Source organism: Syngnathus floridae, chromosome 5, assembly GCF_059516105.1.
Source record: "Syngnathus floridae isolate MCC-2025c chromosome 5, RoL_Sflo_1.0, whole genome shotgun sequence".
Lineage (NCBI taxonomy): Eukaryota > Metazoa > Chordata > Actinopteri > Syngnathiformes > Syngnathidae > Syngnathus > Syngnathus floridae.
In genome coordinates, this window is record NC_142417.1 from 14,505,777 (window position 1) to 14,528,609 (window position 22,833).

General features: G+C 39.4%; 4 protein-coding genes across 12 annotated transcripts in view; 3 read left to right on the plus strand and 1 right to left on the minus strand.

Moving 5' to 3' along the window:
- The window catches only part of slc4a5a (solute carrier family 4 member 5a), a 36,128-nt gene extending 35,196 nt beyond the window's left edge, over positions 1-932 (plus strand). For all 4 annotated transcript variants that reach the window (XM_088375801.1, XM_088375804.1, XM_088375803.1 and 1 more), the window contains exon 26: positions 113-932. In XM_088375801.1, coding sequence (XP_088231927.1) covers positions 113-278 — 166 coding nt within the window. In that variant the 3' untranslated portion in view covers positions 279-932. The remainder of the gene's footprint in view (positions 1-112) is intronic.
- Positions 761-9,560, minus strand: ogfod2 (2-oxoglutarate and iron-dependent oxygenase domain containing 2). Of its 3 annotated transcripts, XR_015858557.1 has the most exons (9): positions 9,319-9,560; positions 9,178-9,234; positions 8,147-8,257; positions 7,969-8,068; positions 7,491-7,615; positions 5,959-6,216; positions 5,478-5,721; positions 5,282-5,377; positions 761-3,987 (listed from the first exon to the last, which is right to left on the minus strand). XR_015858557.1 is itself a non-coding variant. In XM_088375806.1 (8 exons), the coding sequence occupies exons 1-8, from the start codon at positions 9,493-9,495 to the stop codon at positions 5,355-5,357; spliced, it is 1,095 nt and encodes a 364-aa protein (XP_088231932.1). In that variant the 5' UTR covers positions 9,496-9,560; the 3' UTR covers positions 4,395-5,354. The 3 variants fall into 3 exon arrangements, 2 of the variants coding, with proteins under 2 accessions (XP_088231932.1, XP_088231931.1); XM_088375806.1 differs by lacking the exon at positions 761-3,987 and having other exon boundaries at positions 4,395-5,377; XM_088375805.1 differs by lacking the exon at positions 761-3,987 and having other exon boundaries at positions 4,395-5,721; positions 9,319-9,559.
- Positions 9,561-10,063: 503 nt separating this feature from the next.
- On the plus strand, positions 10,064-13,588 carry LOC148398352 (gypsy retrotransposon integrase-like protein 1). Of its 3 annotated transcripts, none has more exons than XM_088377257.1 (8): positions 10,064-10,379; positions 11,064-11,257; positions 11,342-11,453; positions 11,551-11,689; positions 11,973-12,027; positions 12,106-12,387; positions 12,457-12,573; positions 13,112-13,588. In XM_088377257.1, the coding sequence occupies exons 1-8, from the start codon at positions 10,211-10,213 to the stop codon at positions 13,364-13,366; spliced, it is 1,323 nt and encodes a 440-aa protein (XP_088233383.1). In that variant the 5' UTR covers positions 10,064-10,210; the 3' UTR covers positions 13,367-13,588. The 3 variants fall into 3 exon arrangements, with proteins under 3 accessions (XP_088233383.1, XP_088233382.1, XP_088233384.1); XM_088377256.1 differs by having other exon boundaries at positions 10,196-10,379; positions 12,130-12,387; XM_088377258.1 differs by having other exon boundaries at positions 10,230-10,379; positions 11,064-11,213.
- A 483-nt stretch (positions 13,589-14,071) lies between these two features.
- On the plus strand, positions 14,072-22,434 carry abcb9 (ATP binding cassette subfamily B member 9). Of its 2 annotated transcripts, XM_088376039.1 has the most exons (12): positions 14,072-15,397; positions 17,037-17,151; positions 17,804-17,934; positions 18,007-18,044; positions 18,141-18,212; positions 18,294-18,491; positions 18,567-18,695; positions 18,799-18,987; positions 19,086-19,259; positions 19,928-20,087; positions 20,237-20,373; positions 21,576-22,434. In XM_088376039.1, exons 1-12 carry the CDS (start codon positions 14,743-14,745, stop codon positions 21,888-21,890), a joined length of 2,313 nt encoding a protein of 770 aa, XP_088232165.1. In that variant the 5' UTR covers positions 14,072-14,742; the 3' UTR covers positions 21,891-22,434. The 2 variants fall into 2 exon arrangements, with proteins under 2 accessions (XP_088232165.1, XP_088232164.1); XM_088376038.1 differs by having other exon boundaries at positions 18,007-18,212.
- Positions 22,435-22,833: the final 399 nt, after the last annotated feature.

Consider the following 22,833-nt stretch of genomic DNA (forward strand, 5'->3'; position numbering starts at 1 on the left):
GTGACTGGCATCTCAGGAACAAACTTGTATTTCCTCCCGTGGCCTCCCTCCTCAAACCCATGTTTTTGCCTAAGTGTGTGAGATACTGTAACTGGCGCTTGCCCTTCCTCAGCATTACCCTACACCTGAAGATCTCCTGCCCGTCATCTCCAGCCATGCCGATGGGGCGAGGGATGGCCTGCCCCGTCCCACAGGTCAAGATAGAGATGGAATCTGACGACGACTCGGACATGGATCACCACCGGCCACGAGACATGAGCGGTGAGACGACGTTATGAAGTGGATCCTTGCGAGATGTGCTTCAGAGCTCCAAGTGTCCAGACAGCAGACACCTGAATAATTCTCATGAATCAGTGGGTTCCTCATAAATGTATTGAACGTATAAGAAATTAAGCTTTCATGTGTTGTACAACTCTTCCTTTGATGTATCATTGCGTACGTAGCATTTTCTCAATACGATATACTATATAACGTACCATACTGTCGTGTTGGCCTCGGTATAGTGTTATGATGACAGGCTGACTTGTCCCTCAAAAGTAAACAGAGGATTATTTATGATACAGTATAGGCTATTTACATGACGTTGTAAAGTTATATTTTCAATAATTTTGCCATGTAATGTATTGTGTACTGCTGTACTGCATGTATGTATGACCCCTCAGAACCAGCTTGCTTTTGACCATGGCCTCCTAAACCTGTCAATGAAAACTATTCACAATGGGATATTTATCTGGAACAAAAAGAAACAACCAAATGTCTTGATGTTCTTGAGGTTTTTATTAAGCAGGTTAGAGAGTACAGGTTTCTGTTTTTGCAAATACTGTTATGAGAAATGAACAACTTAACCATGAGCAGGCCCATTTGAAAAATGTGTCAAAATGCCTACCTGTGTCTCAATTTAAATATTACATTAAAAGTACAGTATTCTAAAATGGACTGTTTCTTGTATCTTTGGATTACAGCACAAGCACAACACCCTACTGGACCCATGCCTTTAGCATGCTAATATGCTAACCCATTGTCACGTAACAAGTATCTACACACCTTGTGCTACATGACCGAACACACTAGGGTACATGAGGATCATTATTCTGGAGTTTGCAGATCAGTTTCCTGAAAAATCTTGTCGAAATAACACACGATCATGTGCCCACTACGTTCCAGAAGGTGGTGACATAATAGCGTTCTGCGTATATTCTCAACATGCGATATGTCATATCCTATTACCGTAATTTCCGGTGTATAAGCCGCACCAGCTAAAATTTGAGAATTTTTAATTTTTTTTCTCACATAAGCCGCTCCGGACTATAAGCCGCACGTGCACACACGTTTTTTACAACGAAAGACAGTACACAGAAAAAGTTTTAATAACATACTTTAACATGTCTTTCTAAACATTGCCTGTGACGCAGCAGTAGTACCGCAGCAACACGGAAGTGTGCACGCGAGTTATTAACAAAGAAATACTGGACACAGAAAACTTTTTTTAAAGTTTTAATAACATACCTTAACATTTCTTTCCAAACACTGCCTGTGACGCGGCAGTAATACCGCAGCAACACGGAAGTAACACAGCACTAATAGGGTTTGATTAAACCCAACAAAATGTCATCAACATCAACTGCCTTTAGCTTGAAAGCGACATCATATGCATTTCTTTTGTCCCCCATAATGACGGTTTGTGTATAAAAGCTTCCTTTCAGTAATGTCCGTCTTGATCTCGTTCTGTTTCTTCTTTGTGTGAATTATACGGCACTATTCGCCTGGCGGATGGACATGCGATGAACACACCACTTTTCTCCCCAGTGACCGTATATAAAAGCAGGTGTCCACGTTGTAACATGAGATATTTACACAGAAAGATGATACACAGAAAGATTTTTTTACAGTAATTTTTAATTACCGTAAATATATGCATTTTTCCAAAATGTGCACGGCAGTAACACAGCAGCAACCAGGCAGTACAACAACAGTAAAACCGCAGTAACACATCTGGTTAAAAAAATAACCAGCCTAACAGAAAAGTCATTAATCGCTTACTGTAAATAAATGTCTTTTTCCAAAAAGTGCCTGTAACACTGCAGCAACACGACAGTACAACGAAAGTAACACCGCTGTTTAAAAAAATAACCAGCCTACCAGAAAAGTCATTGATTGCTATCTTCATCTTCCTCCTGTGCACTAAAACCACTGAAGTCGTCTTTTTCGGTGTCAGACTTGAACAGGCTCAGGATGACTTCGTCAGACACTTTCACACCGTCTCTCTCTTTTTCGTTGTCGCCCTCACTGTCACTTTTGTCTCGAGGCGAAGATGTGCTCGTGCCGTTCTCTTCATCACGCAGCAGTCCAGCCTTTCTAAACCCGTTGGTGATCGTGGATTTTTTCACACTGTCCCACGCGGTCAGGATCCACTGGCAGACTTGAGCAAATGTTGCTCTTCGCATGCGGCCAGTTTTGGTGAATGATTTCCCGCCGCTGGTCAACCACGCCTCCCACTCAACTCGGAGTGCCACTTTAAATGCACGATTCACACTGATGTCGAGTGGCTGCAAATACTTTGTTGTGCCCCCCGGAATCACAGCTGGAATTGAGTTTGTCCTCTTGATGGCAGCTTTCACAGAATCGGTGATATGGGCCCTCATGCTGTCCAAAACGAGCAGTGTTTTTTTTACGTGAAAAAAATCCTCCTGGTCGCTTGCCGTAGCACTCCGCCAGCCATTCCTTCATTAGGCTTTCTGTCATCCACCCTTTCGTGTTTACTTTCACGACGATGCCTTTCGGGAGGTTTTCTTTTGGCATAGTCATTCGCTTAAAAATCACCATTGGTGGAAGCTTTTGTCCGGACGCTGTGCAGCTCAGAACACAAGTAAAATGCGTTCTCTCATGGCCAGTTGTTTTCAGCGTGACGGAGGATTCACCTTTCCTGTTTACAGTCCTAGTGAGAGGCAAGTCAAACGTCAAAGGCACTTCATCCATATTTATGATCTCGTCTGGTCCGATGGAATTCTCAGCTATCTTTGTTTCTGTGAATTTGTGGAAGTTTGTAACTTTTTCCTCGTAGTCGGAAGGGAGTTGCTGACACACAGTCGTCCGTGCCCTGATTGACAGGCCCTTTCGTCTCATAAATCTGAGACACCACCTGTAAAATCTTCAATCTTCTTTTCGGTGGCGATTGTTTTGGCTTTCAGTCGGATCTGCACGGTGGAAACACCTCGGCCGTCTGCTCTCTGTGTTCACCCAGTCTTCAAGAATGTTTTCAACTTCGGGCCATCTGCTTTTTTTTACCTCTGAAACCTTTTGTCGTCTTTTTGCATTGTGTCAGTTCTTCACGCTGCCGTCTCCAACGTGTCACCATCGATTCATTGATGCCAAGCTTACGTGCCGCAGTTCTATTTCCCTCTTTGACAGCCAAATTGATTGCATTTAACTTAAAAGCTGCATCAAATGCATTTCTTCGTGTGTTTTCCATGATGAGGGTGTGTGCGTGATGCGCGAAATGTTCAAAACACTAACTAGCACGTCGTCTTCGGCGCATTATCGCTCTTGCTTCCTGCTAGAGCGCCCCCTGGAGGCCGTAAAAATCCATAAGTACGCCTCAGGGTTCAAAGTAACCTTCTGAATAAAATGCATTAAAAGTTCACATTCATTACAACTTGTTTTTGGTGAGCAAAATGTCAGAAGAATTGAATTTAAATGCTGATTGATTGGGTTTTAATAAAATGCAGATGGTCCAAACAGCGCCACTGCTTTGTGTAATCTCTGAGTCACATGGCAGAGTAAGAGAAAGGGTTTAAAGCAGGCATGTCCAAAGTCCGGCCCCCGGTCATATTTCATACGGCCCACAGCTTCGGTCTTATAATATATTATTCATGGTCCGCCTGCACTGTCAAACTGAATTTAAAAAAATCATGAAACTTGAAACTGTAATTCCTCCTATTACCAAAAGGTGGCAGCAAAAGCCCTCTCCGCTCATTTCTGCCACAGCGACTGCAAAGAAAACAAGGAAAGTTGACACTGAGGGCCGTCGCTGTCAAGAGAAATGGGAATTACAATACTTCTTCACTGAAAATCAAGGCAATTGTGTTTGTCTAATTCGTAAAGAGACTGTTGCCTTGTTTAAGGATTTCAACCTAAAGAGACACCATCAGACTAAACATGCTAACATATACGACAAGCAAACAGGGAGTGACCGCGCTGATAAAGTGAAGCAGCTCCAAGCTGAACTGGCATCACAACAGCGATTCATCACGTGGGGCTGTGAGTCAAAAGTAAATCAAAAGTAAAAATTACTTAATATTACGAAGTGGCCATGTTAATACTGTTGAAGTTATGAACCTGTAGATGTGACACAAACTATTACTTTCTGAAAAATATTGTAAATGACAAGAGCAAAATTCACTTGTTTTAAGTTTTAATAATAACAGACAACTTTGCATTATTTATAACTCCTGTTTAAAATGTTCATGAGGCAAAAATAATTTTAAACTCTTGTAAATTAAATTATGTCATACAATTTGTTCAATGTTATCTGACTCTTCAGATATGAATGAAAGGCAGAATTTGTGTTTTTAAAGTTGTTCACATCTGCCTGAGTGCCTTATATTTGGTTATGTTGTCATTTAAAAAAATAAAGACAATTGGGACAATGAAATTTGTTTCATAACAGTATGTATTTGCATGAAATTTCTGTAGTTAAAAAATGTCTGAAAAAAGTATTGGCCCCCAGGCCCCTTCACTTTATCAAATCTGGCCCTCCTTGCAAAATGTTTGGACACCCCTGGTTTAGAGCACAGCTGTCATACGGCCCGCCACATCATTCTATGTGGCCCGCGAAGACAAATTGTGCATCAAATTCGTGTGTCATTACTTGAATTGCAAATTGTCTTCACTTTTAATAATATCTTTTTTTGAAAATATTTGACCAGTTTTTACTCGTCTGATTTGAAAACGAGTTATTTGTCAGTTTGTTTTGTAGCTTTTACTGTATATAATAGTGTTAAGAGTAAAAGTGATCAAGTCATCACAAAAATCCCGAAAAAAAATCTTATATAAGCCGCACCTGACTATAAGCCGCAGGGTTCAAAATTTTGGAAAAAAATCGCGGCTTATACACCGGAAATTACGGTAAATAAGTGGACTAAAAGTGCTTTGAAACATGATTTATACCAGCATTAGAGTTCAGACAGCCCTCATATTGCCTGATAAAAAATCTTATGTGTATTACTTCACAGTGCTTAACATACCTGGGTGACGAAACAAGCAGCAAAGCGCTATTGCTCACCTGACAACACCCATATTCAGCTGCAGTTTAGTGACACATCTTTATGGCACATCAACTTTGCTACCCACTTGAATCAATAGTGGATGAGAGTGGCACCTCGGAGAAAAATGGCCTCATGTCATTAATGGAATGGACACACTCCCTGTCAGACATGTGGTTGCCCTCAGCATATGTCAGGTGAGTTGACAGAAGTTACCAAGCAGCAGAGTGGGTTGTTTGGTGAATCCATCCGCAAAGCCCTCCCCTTCTACCAGGACTGGCCTCCTATTGCACATTGGGCAAAGTTTATTGCGCTCCTGGGAGGACCTCATCCAGATGATGAGGTTCCAACGCTGACCCGAGGAGATAGGCAGGGCGCCGTGCATGTGTTGGCCCCGGTGAAGAATCCCCTCGCCTGCTCTGTGTTCAATCTCTGAACACTCTGTCTCATTTAAAGGCACCTGCAAGAAAAAGGGGTGGAACTCACCAACGTAAAAAGTAGAATACTGGGACTGACTTGTTCATTTTTAGTGCCTGTTAGACACAAAAAAAATAGAAGTTTGTTGTGTAATTCATTCCAGTGGAAATGTAGAATTTCTAATGAAATCCAATCAAAAGTTATGAAAGACCAGCTTGTTCCAGAGGGTGTTGAATCACAAAAATTCACATTCAGAATCAGAGCACACCTCAAAATGTACCTGTCTCATATCACCAAAGTAAAGGTTTCCCTCTGTGAAGTCCCTGCCCAAGGAGACATTGAGCGTGACCTCCGCGTTATCGTAGTGGTAGCTGAGGTCCAGGTCTTCGTTTATGTCATATTTGACAACAAAGGCTTTGTGACTATCCAGACTGTGGCCTCCACAATCTGGGTAGAGCACAGTTGTGAGTGAGTGTAGGTACTGCTGACGAAGAGGTGTGACAAAGCCTTCATCAAAGCCAAGTTCGTTTAGAAGAATCTGTGAAGAAAGCAAGACATGCCATTGAAGGACTGAAGACATTGAAATTTGACATTTATAATTCCATTCCAGCTTTCATTATTTAGATTTACATTATTGTATACACATAGTTGGCCTTTGCTAAGGCAGGGCAATATGACCCCCCCCCCCCCCCCCCCCCCCCCAGAAAAACTATTGTTTATTTTATTCAGTTCAATCTCAATTATGAAAATAAAGTTTTGAAGAATGAGTACTGAAAACTAAAGAAACTAGAGAGTAGTTCAACATTTTATGACATCTGAAGTAGATTTTTCAAACAAAATGAAAAAGATGACAATGGAAAGATATCATTAGGTGACAGTCTTGAATGTTTTAGGAGGTATGCAAGACCCAAATTAAATCAATTGCCCCCTCGGGAATAATGATGCCTTGAAATGTAAACATGATCATTTTTTAGTTATTATGCTACACACAGGCACATCATTGCGTTAACATCTATGCAACTTGCAATTGCGCATTGTCAAAAGATGAAATAAATGATTTCTGCTTCGGTGTGGAATGGATGATCCACCACTAGTTAGTAGTTGCCTGGCAAGCCAAGACCAATGCTACAGCGATCGGTCTGGTGGAGAGTCGCATTGATGCGCATTTCTGAGGCAAGGTAAAACTGCGCAAACTGGAACCAATCAGCCAAGAGCCAACGTGACGTCGAGGAAAAAAATCCACGTCTGCTTTTGAAATAAATGCTTCCAATGCTGTTGTTTTTAATGACAATGTGTCTCTAGATATTTAAAATGAGTTTGATGTTGGATTAAATTCATTGTCTCTCTTGCGCTCCGTTTTGAATGTTGAGAGATGGACTTCCGCTGCCCAAAAGTCACGCTGCTCACAAAGAATATGTGACAGTAAGTAAACGAATATGATTTGTCGGTTGATTTTAAGCCGAGTCGCGGTTGATGCCCCTCCAGACCCAATCTCTAGTACAGCATTGAGTCTGGCTTGCCACTTGCCAGGCTAAATTAGTAGTGACTAAAATGCCAATGGTACGTATAACTCTAAAGTGGGATTACTACAGAAAAGGCATGTTGGAGCAGGATGGTCTACAAACATGGCTTAGTTATTCGAGTTCTGACAGAGGGAATGGGCAAAACAGTCCAGGTAAGCTTTTGGTTTCAACTGTATATCTTTAAGATGTTTTGCTGAGTAAGCTGGAGCAAGCAACATGAGATGTGATTGCTAACAACAAAGAACCCACATTTAAGCTCAATTGGAGCCAGAAAAGATGGTTGAATCACCCCATAGTTGTTCATGGTGTTGGGTCGACCTTTAGGTGCTGCAGAACGCTCAAAGTGCTCCAGCTCATCCATCAGATCGTCGCAGAAGCTTTTGGTGAACACTGGGAAGCGGTAGACCCTGGCGGCTTTGACAGAAATGATTGTAAGATGCTCTGTGTGCCACTATCATGTCAACAATCAAACAACTGTACCTAATTCCATCCAGTACAAAAGGCAACAGAAAATACTTTTGCAAATAAAAGATAAAATATTGAAGAAAAAAATGTGTATATAAGTGTGTTATGTAAGTGTGTTTAAAGACATTTTTTTTGTAGAATTCTGTTTGAAGTTTAAATGTTTTAGGAGTGTATCGGAGGAAGCACTATTGAACAACCCTGTCGACAGTCAAATGTACTATAGTTGCATTATTTTGTTAATAATGATCTTGTGAACATGCTAAAAAATATATAAAGCTTAGAAACATGTTTCTTTAGCTTACCTGTTTCTTTTTCCAACAAGTCACAAAGACTTTGAGATGTGACATTTCGACTGTGACAAAATTTAACTATATGCTTGAACTCTGGCGCAAGGAACGTCTCCTAAGAAGAGGCATTTAAACGCATTAGAAAAATGTTTACAATAAATTTTAATGACATATTCGAGAGCAAATACTGCACCTGCAGATGGTACACATGAGGATGTAGAGGCCGGTATGTGTCCTTTATGATAGCAGCTCTGTCAGCAGATGTCACAGCAAGACACATTCGCCTGTCCACTTCCTGGGAAATCTAAAAGAAGGATGGACATTTAGCGCCTCGACAGTAGGTTGCAATAGTACAATTATTTTGTCCTTTGTAAATTCTCACATTTTTTCACTTTAAAACCACAAACAAATGTAATTACACAATTAGGATCTTGGAGCCAATTACTGAGCTAAAAAATAAAAAATAACTGATCATCAATCGTAAGATCAAGAAAGATGGACAATTTGTCCAAACAATGTAAAAAAAAAATGTTTTACTGCACAGTTGAACCCCGGACTTTCGGGGAGACTGCCCACGAATAGCCACAAATTGCGTACAATCAAAAATGCATTTGAGAGAAAAACAAATGCTAGAAAATATACTCCCCAAAGCATTGGGGGGGGGGGGGGTCAATAAACAGAAAATCCTGAAACCCCCCATCAAAAAGAAAAAAAACCCAACACTATTTATAACATTTGGAAGAAAAACGTATGTTACGGTAAAATATATGCTGAGAATTCTTCAATTATTAACAATGGCAGCATAAAACGAGATTGTGTTTGTTGTCATGTCTTGCTTTGCTGATCTGATCAATGACGTCATTGATCAATCAGCAAATTATGATATTACAACTGATCCCAGCTTTGACATGACATGTGAACATGTAATAATTATCTCCTTTGGTTCAGATGACATCTTCCATGACAGAGTTATGAGTCATGACAATGCACTGATGAAAATTACAGGATGATTCTGTTTTGTCCGCAAAATTGTCTGATTCCACATCTTTTCGTCTGCTTGCTCTAAAAACAAATTGCAACTGAATAGAACGAATTTCTCTCTAGTTATTTTTCTGAACCTTAAAGCTATCTTTTTTTTATGTAACGCACCTCATTCAAATGATCAGAATCGTTTCAGGTTTCCACATATCTTGCTGATGAGCGATAACGTTTTAGCGCACTTGCCTTGTTAAGGACATCCTCAAACTGTTGCTTGGTAACGCAGCCAAGACTCTTCAGGAGCTAAAATATATGCGTCACGTAGGTTAATCAGATTTCCATATATTAATACTGCAATCAAAACAAGTTACGCTGGACTCAACTCACGGGTTCATAGTCTCGTCGGAACTGCTCCTCCGTCATAAAGCGAACATGAAGTTTGTAGTCTTCGAGAAAAATGTTGTCTGTCCTAAAACAGCTGCAGATATAAAACTGTTGATTTCCTTTTCCTTCATTTGTCATCGTGGTCACTAAGAAAGCATTGACACACCACGCAACTGACATGCAATACGCCAACCTTCCTTGTTTCTGGTGTCGATTATCTGCGAGTTTGCCTACCACTTCCGGTTTGCAAAGGAAACCCGTGATCAATAACAATACAACTTAGACTACTACTACGACTACTATTAGTAGTACTACTGATGATAATAATAATAATAATAATAATAATAATAATAATAATAATAATAATAATAATAATAATAATTATAATAATAATAATAATAATAATAATAATAATAATAATAATAATAATAATAATATGTATAAAATGTTTCATACCAAAATATTTGATCTACAACATTTAAAAACGTTGAGAGCAAAATAATTCATGCGATGGGCGCAATACCAGTTTGTATTTGCTGACACACTCGCCCCAAGTTTCTTGATTTTAATTTTACAAGTATTGTATTTTTAATACCTACTGTATATGTTCGAAGTAAATTTAAATTAAATAACCAATGATTGTATAATTGATATATAATAATTGGTATAACAATATTGAGGACACAATGTCCGTTTTCACAAGCCATAAGTATCGTAAACGTTTTGATTGCAAGACAGTTGGTGGCGATAATGATCCTCGATGTTGCTTTTCATCATTAGTGAAAAAGAAGAAGACGACGACGCCACTCCTGTCGCATGTTTTAGCATTAGCGCAATATGCTACTGGATGTTTTCTGACGGTTTTACGTCCTACTATCGATAGGTCTTTGCAGGAATGTTGAGTGTCGACGCATTGCAAGTAGCAGAGGAGGAGGTGGTCGAATCCAGCTCGAGTAAACTTGGCGACATTTACACTTTTGTGGCCAAAGGATGCTTCCCACAGTCGATGAATCCATTGAGGAAGAAGAATCTCAAAAGATACGCTCAGAAATTCATCATCGACGGTGAGGCTTGCTTTAAAATGTTACATTATCGAATGTGTTCCAGGGTCACGAACCCCGTTATTCAAGGGCTTAAATACAATGTTTTAGATTATCCCTCTTCCACAACACCTGATTCAAATGATCAGATCTTCAGCTGTGTAAGTATGACAACGATCCTGATCATATCAATCGGGTGTGCTGTTTAAGTGCGATACATGTTTAGATTGGTGCTCTGGAGGACCAGAGTTGGTAAGCCCTGATATTGTTTGTGTGTGTCGGTACAGTACTGTATTTGGCTTTCTACAACGGTATGGGGTAATTGCTGCTGTGCAATGCATATTATTGTGATTATTTAGGAATTTGTAAAATAAATGTGGCAGCTTTCACTTTCAATCTCACCAACATTGTTTATTAAATTCATTCAACTTTTAAAATGCAATGTTTTCTTCCGCTCAATGTGCAATCGTTGATATACCACCTGTGTAAATATTTTTTTAAATTTAATTACGCTTTTGTTTGCTCAGAAAATGTATGCCATACTTAAAACATTGCCCCTAAATTCATTGTGAGTTTCTATGAGATGTCAGCCCAACAAACATGAAAACATTAAATACATTTCCCAATCATTTCACATTTTATGTTACTTGAAATCGGAGCCTTTACTACCTGCACCCACTATATTTCAATTTATCTCTGCATTTTAAGATGCCAAGCTCTATTATGTGGGGCCAAAGAAAGAAGAAAAGAGAGAGGTTGTCATCGAGGCTGAGCGGAAGAGGCAGATTTTTCTGGACTGCCACTTTAATGACATCGGACATCATTTGGGTCAGAAGAAGACCGTCCACAGAATTCAAAGCAAGTACTACTGGCTGGGCATTATCAAGGATGTGGTGGACTGGGTACTGTTATTATGTGCTTATTAACATCTAACAACAACTGCGGCACTAATGATGACGCCTAATCTATCTGATTTGATTTTTCAGATTAAAGTATGTGAGACATGTCAACATGCAGAGAGGAATAAAAATTTGGCGAGGACAGTCCGACCAATCAAAGTGGATGCACCATGGGATATCGTTGGAATTGACATAATAGGTTTTTGCCTCATTTTGTTATGAAAAAATTAGCTTGTTTTGTGTCATTGGTGTCCAGTTTGAGACACGTTTTCTGCTTTTCTTTTTTTGTTCTACAGGGCCTTTCCCAGAGACTCAGCAATTGAACACGCATGTTACTGTTCTCATTGATTACTTCAGCAAATGGCCCGAGGCATTTCCACTGCAAAAGACGGATGCTGTCTCCATAGCGAGGTGTATTTCCAAATGTATGTCCAGGTAAACGCACACATTCTGACTGCTTAGAATGATATAGAACATTCCTCATAGGGTGTTGTTGGCATTATTACAATTTAGCATTTTATTTTAGCATTTCACGTTGTGTTGGCCCACATATTTATGCCGTGAACCTCAACATACGTAGATGTGTGTGTGTTCAAGGTCCCTGATTGAAACCTTCATGTAAAATCATCCAAGGAAAGCATTAGTTTTTACCTGTAATATTTTGCTATTTAGAAATTGATGACTTTATGAAATTATGCTTTCACCCGGTTTGGTTCAGGTTTGGTTCCCCGAAAACAATCGTGTGCACACAGAGCCCAGACTTCTGTGATGAGGTGAGATGTGGTCAATAATGAAATCATGCAAGCCGATCAATCGGAGGATTAGAAACGTGTGGATCTTCGGTGTGTCAGTGTGTTGTGGGTTATTTTTGGCAGGTTACAAATCTGTTGAGCCACAGATGGGGCATCATGCAAAAAGTCTCTCCTCTGGCTCAGCCTCAACTCAACCCGCTACACGACTGCACTAGTCCGTTGCTGAAAGAGGCTATTACGCAGATGGTGACAGAAAAGCAGACAGACTGGGATGACTTTCTGGATCCTGTGCTGTTTCTCTTCAGAACATCTATAAACCCTACAACCAAATTCACGCCTTACTCGCTCATGTTCAACCGGAAAGCTAACGCTCCAAACCAAGTAAGACGAGCTATTTCCAACAAAGCAGTTGGTTTTCTGTTCCTTAAATTCCCCTTTTCTTTCATTTAGGCTACACTTGGTCCACTTGGATATGATGATCATGAGCAGGACATGTATTCTGTCAAAGAGAAGGGTTCCACATACATGACTATAATGCAAGAACAGCAGAACACCGTTAAGCAGTTGGTAATTATTTATCTTTTCCTTTAAGATATGTATAATCTTAGTGGAATGGGGCTTGTTTTTTCATAATATTGATGTTGGGCATGGCTTGGAAAAAAACATATTCAGAAGTAGTTCAAGAATTCATGAATAGTTAAATCTGTGGGTGCCAACCCACGAGTGAGTATAGAGTTAGTCAAAAAGGGTTTGTTTCCACGTTAAAATAACCACTGTTGTTCGCCAATACAACGGTACCATATACATGACCAGAAATTGGTGATAAATTGAGAGAGAAATTGTGGTAAATCCCCAACTACAATTTACAATACGTGCTATCATCGTCTCTCCTTACCAGCGTGTGAGTGGTGGTGGTAACTTTACTCTTATTTAAAAACGAAAATACTACCAAAAAAACGTCTCGAGTTATTCTAGTCAGTGTATTTAGCATGATAACAAATGTTAAACAGATGTTTAAAAATTCAACTACTGTATATTTATAAAGTAATTCAGTTACATTATTTTTTCTTTACCTGTTTGGTCTTTCAATGTGTGTCTTCTTCAGGTGATAGCCAACATGAAAGCAGCCTACAAAGAGGAGAAGAAGAATGTAAAAAGAAAGGCACACAACAGCCCCTCAATGACTTTAAAAACGTCCGAGCCACTCTTTTGCGCTGGAGTGTCCCCTCCGAAAAAACTGAAAGAAGATGGTTTATATTTATCTTTCCCTGTGGAGACGGTGCTGGCCACCGAGCAAAGTAGCTCTGAAGTTATAAAAACTGAATTAACGTTTCACATGGCTGAGTCTGATATTCACTGAGAATTTAGGACTCTGAAATGTTCATCTCACAAGTTGGAAAGACTGCATTTGGAATATTTGAAGATATGAATGGAAAATGATATCCATATTATGATAAAAGGAGTGTTCATATTTCAATTTAACACACACTTCAGTGATGTACATTAATTGTGCTTCTTTGCCTGAGCTCCAGAGATCATACAAATATTTTCCTACAAAAAAATATTAAATTATTTCAGTCCACTTCGTCTTTGGCAGTGTTTTGTTGTTAGTGTTTTTTAACTTGATTAATGTCAATTATATTGTTAATATATTTTCCAAACTTTCCACCGATTCCTCCAGGGTAACCATACCACAGAGTCCTTTGACAATCAGTCAAATAGTTTAAAACAATCAGTCATCCAATAAAACTGATCCTGGCCCCCAGTGTGGTTTGGCCGAACTGCATAGCGTTTTTTTTTTTTTAGCGTATTTAACCCTGCAGTATTTAAAAGGTTAATGTTCGCCGGTCGATTTGTATACAGTGTATTGCAGAGCTATCTAACCGGGTTTTAGCAAAGAACTTGCGGGCAGACTATCAGGAGGCTGAAATGCGCATTGTATTTCAAATACGTATAAACAATTCTATATATAAAAGTATGCCGTACACCATTTAAAAGGCTTTCATCACGATGTAATGTAATGCATCGCTGACGTTGTCTTTAACATGCACGGCTTAGTGTTCTTGAACGAGCATAATGTGGGCGGAGCTTTACACTGTTTCCTTCCGCGTCAGACACGCTCATGCTCAGGCACAATGTCATTCTTAATTTCCCCAAAAAACCGGAACACAAAGCGACTGGAGTGGCGCCGCAGTAACGTGAATTACTTCACAAGTAAATGGCAACGTACCAGGATTTAATACGAGGGCACTCCATTACGTCGATACAAACGCTCCCATTATTTGACGTTGCAAGTGCACTTGGCGTGACAAGTGAACGCAGCGGGGTTTACATTTTTTTTTGTTTTTTGTTGCTATTATGATATGAGTCATTCTGAGACTTTTTATTCGGCATATACCGCGGTAAGCCTCGTCGAACTTTATTAACATCGAGACAGCAGTGCCTGCACGAGACTTGCCATCAGAGAGACCAGCACGCTGCTGTAAACGAATTATCATGGTTAGCTCAAAATAGTGGGTGAGAACTGTCAATGTTCCCGAAATAATCCCCAAAGGATATTTATTTTTGTTGGTGTCATTTTGTTACGGAGTTATATTCTTAGTGCTTTATGTAAAACGGCCACTAGAACGTGAGAGGTTAATAACAATGAGGGATTTTGGTCTATAATTGGCCCAAAACCCTTAAATCCTCCCCCTACAACACGGAGTTCTATTAGTTCTTGACGAAGAAATCGGCATGGGTACTAAAATAAATGTGAGCTGTACTATTTCATACATTCTACTGGACCTCATTATTGCCACAGTACTTTATGCACATGGATCACATTTGATCATATTTGTGGAGGATGGCTTGAACTTCAGCATTCTGCAGTCCATGTTGGACATTTGGGGGACTGCGCTGCTTCGAGCATGTCTCCTGCTGGGTGCTTCCATTGGAGTGCTGTGGAACAGAGAGGATGGTCCACACAGGGTGACTAAACTCACCACCCTCATCCTCTTAGTCTGCCAGACCATAATAACGTATACGCTGGCCAAGCTGCTGATGCTGAGTGAACTTGGGCCCCTAGCTCATCGTCCCTGGTCTTTGAGTCTGATCTGCTGGACCTGTTTCTCCTCACTGGCAGTTCTGGTACTGTGGTGGGTTCTTGGTCGGGAAAACCATGACACCCGTAAACAAGGACGTCGCGAGGACACTGAGAAGTTGCTTCAGTCAGATTGTGAAGAGGAGGAGGAGGAGGAAGGGGTGTGCAGTGAGAGGAAGAACAAGCAAGAGAAGAAAGCAATAGCAAAGACCACCACAGGAGCTACTCTTGGCCGTCTGCTGAAGTACTCGAAAAAAGATGGAGGACTGTTAACTGTAGCCATCATCTTCCTCATCATCTCTGCTGTGTGTGAGTATCTAGTTGGATTTCTGATGAGGTGCTTCCTGTTTTTAAACTACCGTATTTTCTGATCTATAAGGCGCACCAGACTATAAGGCGCATCTTCAATAAATGGCCCATTTTAAAACTTTGTCCATATATAAGGTGTACCGGACTATAAGGCGCACCATTAATGCTATCACAATATAATAACTTGAAATAGTGAAAACAATAACAATATATCAATAATGTTAATATCACACAACACACAAAATAATCATGTAAAGCTTACTTGAATAAGTACAAAACAAAACAGTCAGATCGATCAGTAAATTTTAAAAGTTAAAGATAAAGATTAAAATAATAAATTAACAATTTTATGAAAGTTGAATGCATTTTTTATTAGATGTATTAAGTTTGTTTTATTGTTGTTATTGTTGTATGAATAAGAAGGGCGATATTGGTGTTTGTGACTGCAGTAAACAGGCCAGGTTGCATCATGTCAGATTTTTAATCCAAATCAAATCATTCTCCATTTTATCTTTTTTATTTTAACTTCAGACGCATCAAATTACTTTATAATCACAAAACAATGATCCATAGTCTTTTTGATTCGTGATTCATAGTCTTCAGCGGGCCACTTATGATTGATTTTATGACAGAATGCTTCAGTTTAAATTTAGACCTGCGGGCCGGAATTTGGTCCATATATAAGGCGCACCTGACTATATGGCGCACTGTCGCCTTTTAAGAAAATTTGAGGTTTTTAGGTGCGCCTTATAGTCCGGAAATTACGGTAGCATGCTATGATTACTTATCAATGCATGTTTTGACACCATCTTGTGCGCTCTCTTTTAACACCCACTGATATGAACTGTACTTCCTGGTCAAATGGTCAGTTGGCCCTCTCTTCACTCGTGCAGACAAATTCACTCCTGTTTGATTAGCAGGGTTCCACGTTGGCAGTGGCCTCTGTCGGGCAACTTGAAGTTCACGGAGTGCGTTTACATGACGTCGGTGTTTGTTTAAAGTCAAAATTCTGATTTCTGAAAGATTCGGAATAAATCGTTTAAGCAGTAGATTTCTTTCTTGCTCTAAAAGTGTGCTGTTCTACTGTGTCTCAGCTCAGATTGTTTATCTTTGCTTGTGTTATGCACCAGACTAGACATATACACACTGTCATTTTTGCCACAGTGACAGAAAATAATGAAATGAGATAAAAACATCTTTGAAATTTATTTTCTGCCCAATCTAGTATAGTTCCATATGTGTTTTGCATTATTGTATGAAATTCTAAAGTATTTTTTTCTTTCTATTTCCATCATATTTATTCATTTTTTTTCTCCAACAATGTCCATTTTATGAAATATGTGGATCCTGACTGAATATTTATTTGCTTTTACTTTTCTTTGTTTTACTCTGCTATTTTATGCCTGGTCAGCTTTGCAATTGTTAATCTGTTCTCAGTAGCCTTATAAATAATGGTTACATAAAAATTGTAAGTGGTCCAAACCCACAGTATGCCTAAAAAAATACTGGTTAATTACTAGTATCATTTAGTTGTTCAGATGGAACCAACCAATGATGATGACTAATGGTAACAATGATGATGACTAATCTTGGTGTGGCTTCCACTATGACTGTCTCTTTGATTTTTTTCCACTTGCAGGTGAAGCCTTCATACCTTATTACTATGGCAAGGCTATAGATAGCATTGTGGTCCATCAGAGCATGGAATACTTTGCTAAACCTGCTATCACACTGACAGTCCTGGCATTTACCAGGTACTTTCTGTGTTTGTATGTGGTGTTGTACACTAAGATAACTGTCTGTTAGATTAGAACGAATGTATATCGAGCAGCATAAGCAGTTTATGCAAAACCTGCATGGAAAAGCATAATTGGTGTGGGTCATTAATATAAAGAAGGGATGCCCAAGTCCAGTTCTCAAGAGCTCCTATCCAGCCTGTTTTAGATGTTTCCTTAGATCTGACACACGTCATTCAATTGAGGGATCATCATCTGCAAAGCTTGCTAGTGAGCTGATGGTTTAAACCAGGTTTGTTGGAAGAGGAATGCATCTAAAACAGACTGGATAGGGGATCTTGCGGACTGGACTTGGGCACTCTGATGAGCATTGTTAATGTTTACATACAATAAACGTTAACTGAATGGTATGTGCAGGAAGTGGGAATCAGACTTTAGCATAAATTTGGTGCTAGTTCAAATTAGCGCTGTGTTATCATTTGTGCAGTTGGATACATTTTTAATCTGACATATTGGTAATTCGGTAACATTTTTTGTCAGTTAACATTGTATTGTACATTGACTGTAGGTATACATGCAGCAGGCCACTTTTGAACAATGTTTCTTAAAAAAAAAGCTTAAATAAAATAAATGTTAAAATGCCTGACGAGATCACTTTTCCTCTATTCAGTTCAATTGCAGTCGGCGTGCGTGGAGGAGTGTTTACGCTCACATTTGCACGACTGAATCTTCGGTTCAGGAACCATCTTTTTAGAACTCTGATGAAACAGGATATTGGTTTTTTTGATGAGAACCATACAGGTAAAGTTAAGTGTTACCAAAACCCCAATCCCTTTTAATATTTAATATTCTAATCTATTTATCACTTTTCAGGTGATATCACTTCACGTCTGTCAGCTGACACCACCCAAGTGAGTGACCTCATCTCCCAGAACATTAATGTGTTCTTGAGGAGCGCCATCAAAGCTGTTGGCTTTCTCATTTTTATGTTTGGGATGTCCTGGAAGCTAACATTAGTGAACATGATGGGACTTCCTTTTATTGCCGTTCTTTCAGCGTATTATGGGGATTACTACAAGGTAATCTAACAGTTTTTTAATTAATATTATGTATATATTTTTTATTTTAAGATGGATCAAATTACGCTGTATTTTTTCCAGAAACTAACTAAAGAGGTACAGACAACACTTGCAAAGGCTAACAAAGTTGCAGAAGAAACCATTTCCGCCATGAAGACAGTGCGAAGCTTTGCTAACGAGCATCGAGAAGCTGACTCCTACTACAGCAAGCTCGTTGTCATGTACTATCTCAACAAGAAACAAGCCCTGGCATATGCTTGCTATATGTGGTCCAGCTGTGTAGGTATTAGATTTCGTTGATTTCCTTGGTAATGGTCACAGAGTGGGTATTTATCAAGTCTTTCTGTTTTGTAGATCTCAGAGCTCGCTCTCGAGGTGACCATCCTCGCCTATGGTGGCCACCTTGTGGTTACTGGTCAGATGGAAAGCAGCCAATTGTTATCATTTTTTATATACATGCTTGAAATGGGGGAATGTTTGTCGGTAATTAACTTCAATTCATTTTTCTCCTATGCTACTATTCTGCAGTTAATCAATGACAAGGTTCATAATCTGTTGCTAAATACTTGTGCACTTCATCTTGCAGAACATTGCGTCAGTTTACTCGGGCCTCATGCAGGGCGTAGGGGCCGCTGAAAAGGTTTTCGACTACTTGGACAGAAAACCGGATCACCCAGCAGATGGCACAGAGACTCTGGAGACATTCACTGGTCTGGTGGATTTTCAAGATATCAAATTTGCCTACCCTACTCGGCCAGAGATCGAAATCCTTAAGGTAATTTCTATAACTATACGCATTGTATATAGCACATTGTGTATATACCCGACAGCGTAATAACTCAAGTTGTTTTAATAATAATTGGTCTGATGCAGGGAGTGTCATTCACTCTAAAGCCGGGCGAGGTGACTGCCCTGGTGGGACCTTCTGGCAGTGGAAAGAGCTCCTGTGTCAACCTATTGGAAAACTTCTATGCTCCTCAGCAGGGTCAAGTCCTCTTGGATGGAAAGCCTGTTCACACCTTCCTGCATTGTGACCTCCATTCTCAAGTCAGTCCATGTCAGATCACCAGGAACAAAATCTGGCATTCTGCTGTGACATTGAGAAAATATATAGAAATGCCAATAGTAGACAGTGACACCAATACTAAAAGCAAAATCAACCCCCAATTTTTCTTTGTAGTAATATGATCTGTGCAGCCGAACGAGTCAAAACACTGTTTTCTGATGAATGTTTCGTTTGTGGACTATGAAATAAACAGGCAAAACCCACATGTGTTTATCCATCTCAAAGGGCAGCCATTTTGCCACTTGCTGTTGATTGAAAAAGACGTCACAGTTTCCAGGTCTCGGGTCACAACCAATCACAACTCAGCATCAGATAACTGGTGAGCCATGATTGGTTGTGACCTGAGACCTGGCAACTGTGATGTCATTTTCAGGCTACAGCATGTGGCAAAATGGCCGCCCCCTGAAATTGATAAATATGGGTGAATTTGGCTGCTTAGCTTATATTCCAAAAATGCAATATTAATCAAAATGCCATAATTAGACTAATTTGGACACATACAACATATTAATGTCAACAAAATTTTGGGGTTGACCTCCCTTTAATTAATACATTATTGCTGATTAACCAATATATCAATGTTTTAATGATATGCTGCAGGACTTGAAAATATATTGTTACATTTCTAGTAATGATTATCATTATGCAGGTGGCGCTTGTGGGCCAAGAGCCAGTGCTTTTTGCCCGAACAATTGAGGAGAACATCACTTATGGTCTGACGGATGTCCCCATGGAGGCTGTCGTAGAGGCAGCCACAAAAGCGAATGCGCATGATTTCATCATGGACCTGCCCCAAGGCTATCAAACAAGTTATTACTGCATCTGTTAATTTCTGTCTTTCAAATCTATTTTCACTAGAATAGATGTAATGTTGTTAAGTCTTGTGCTAGTTTTCCTTAAATGGTGTCAAGGAGTTAAATATATCCTTTCTCACTGAATGCATTTTACTTTTTGCTAGGTGTTGGCGAGAAAGGTGCACAGTTGTCAGGTGGGCAAAAACAAAGGGTGGCCATTGCAAGAGCTCTTGTACGACACCCTCGTGTTCTTATCCTGGATGAAGCGACCAGTGCCTTGGATGCTGAGAGTGAACACATTGTGAGTAACATTGCTTTTTCCCAGTGAAAAACGGTCCAAAGCACTGATGGGCAAATGAAGACACTCTTGAGATGTAATAAAATCCCTTAACTTGGTTTGAATAATTGTATGCCAGCCAGTGGAACTTTTGAAGTCAAATGCACCTAAAAGACATTACAGACGATCTTTCCGACAGCTCAGAGAGAAGAGCCTATTTGTCCGTATTTGAATACATACTGCACAAGTCCCTCCTCCCCTGTTGTTTTTTAGGAAACGTCTTGCACACTTGCATGCACGAGTGCCATATTTGAATTTGTCTTCTCAAAGACGTCAACAACAGGCTTTCTTTTGCGAGAACCTTCATCATCACGACGTTCATCAGCCGTTTTCACACAGAAATCAAGCAGGAACGCTACAACTAAGCCAGAGTGTCCAAAATTTGCGGTATTTTAATCATAAGCTATGCACATGTGCAGTACTTCACACAGTGAAGTGAGCGAGCTTGGATATCAAAAAGGAAATAAAACACAGAAAACAGATTGATTGACAAGGTAACTGACCAATGTTGCCATTATTCATGCTCAAAATGATTGGTTGAGGTTTTTCTGGTACCACAGAGTGCGCGGTTTATATATATTAATATAACGTATTTTAAGACGACCTATTTAACAGTCTGTCAGTGGTATGTGGGGAGAAATATTACAATAAAATTCTAAATAGGACCCTCTCTAATACCTTCAAGCTAAATGCTAGGAAAAAAAACTCCTGTAAAGTCACACTAAACTTAGGAGTTTATGACTTTAGAGCGTCAGTATCGAGCAAGCCTAGCAAAAATTAAAGGATTCATTCTGGTTGTGTTTTGATTTAGATTTGTTTGAGGCCTTTTGTAGCACCTATTCAAAATTATGTCTGTCTACATTGTCAGACTTCATTTTAAGCATGTGGAAAAAAAAATATTAGATTTTCTTTGTTTTTTATTTTTTTGTATTGATGGGTTGAAATCTGACTCATTATAGGTACTCAAACATCATGATGTAGACAGTATGATATAGTTTGACCGCATACGTTCACCATATTAAAATTAAAGCAGCATTGCTTTTGTTTCAGTTGCATCTGTCTTTGGGGTTTCCACTGTTGGAGGATTTAGAAATTATTATTAAAAATAATAGTAATAAACTTGATTTAATTGATTGATCTTTTCTGTAATCTTATGGTTCCTACAGGTTCAGCAAGCTCTAAACAACATCATTAGGGAGCACACGGTGTTAGTGATTGCACATCGGCTCAGCACTGTGGAGAGAGCAGACAGCATCATAGTGATCGATAAGGGCCGTGTGGCTGAACAGGGATCTCATGCTCAGCTGATGGCCAGTGGGGGGCTGTACTACAAACTGGTGCAACGACAGGTTCTGGGCATAGAGACGGGCGATGAAGTACTAAATCTTGCAGAGAGTTCCTCCTGGAAACCTGATGGAGGACATCAGCATAGCAGACAAAGCAGCAGTGCAAGCGATCAAGAGTACAATCCTCGCTATTGAGAACAAATCATGTGGAATTGTTTCTTGCTGTTTTGTTATTTAATCATTCACCAAATATAAACAACACTTTGACAATAATACTGATGACTTCATCAAAGCATTCTGCTATGTTTTGGCTCATAAAACAAGTTTATATCTCACAATGACACTCATGCAAAATGATGTTTCTAAATGAATATTGAATTTAGTTAGGACAAATAGAATCCAAACCTATGTAGCAAATAGAATCCAAACCTATGTAGCCCACTATGAAAAAATACAGAAATCGCTCCTCCACATTTTCCGCAGGTTTTGAACAGCTATGTTTTGTTTCACTATAGTCACACTTGGGTTGAGAAATCACTCGAGTGCCTGTCAATGTAAAGTGAGGCTACAAGGTCCATGCTACAGTACAAGGAAATTTAAGAACACATGGGAAACAAAGTGTATAAAGTCTATGGCAGTCTGAAAAAGGCAAAGAAACACTTTTTTGAGATTTTGCAATTTCAAAAACCCAGTGGGAGCCATTATCCACAAATTAAAGCAATGCACCCCTGACATGTAATTTTCTGTCATTCATTCTGTCATTTCCATAAGGGTTACGAAACTGATTATGGCAGAATTCGTCCCGATTGTATTTCATATAAAGTTGTGTTTGTATCTTGATTATGATTTTGCTACCATCTTCCAAACACCATACTCCAGACATTCATACTCAATAATGCTCAAAGTCTATAATGATGCATTCTTGCATCCTTTCAGGGTGATTCCCGTAGTAGACAGTAGACACAATTTTAAATACCACACATCCCTTTTATTTTGATTGATTCCAAACCAATTTGTTCTGATCAAATACATGTATTCACTAAAGATTTTCAAATGGAATATTTAATCCATCTGGAGGTGGGTGGGATATCAGTGTTCCCTTCACTCTTTTATTAAATTATTTATCTAGTGTGTAAAG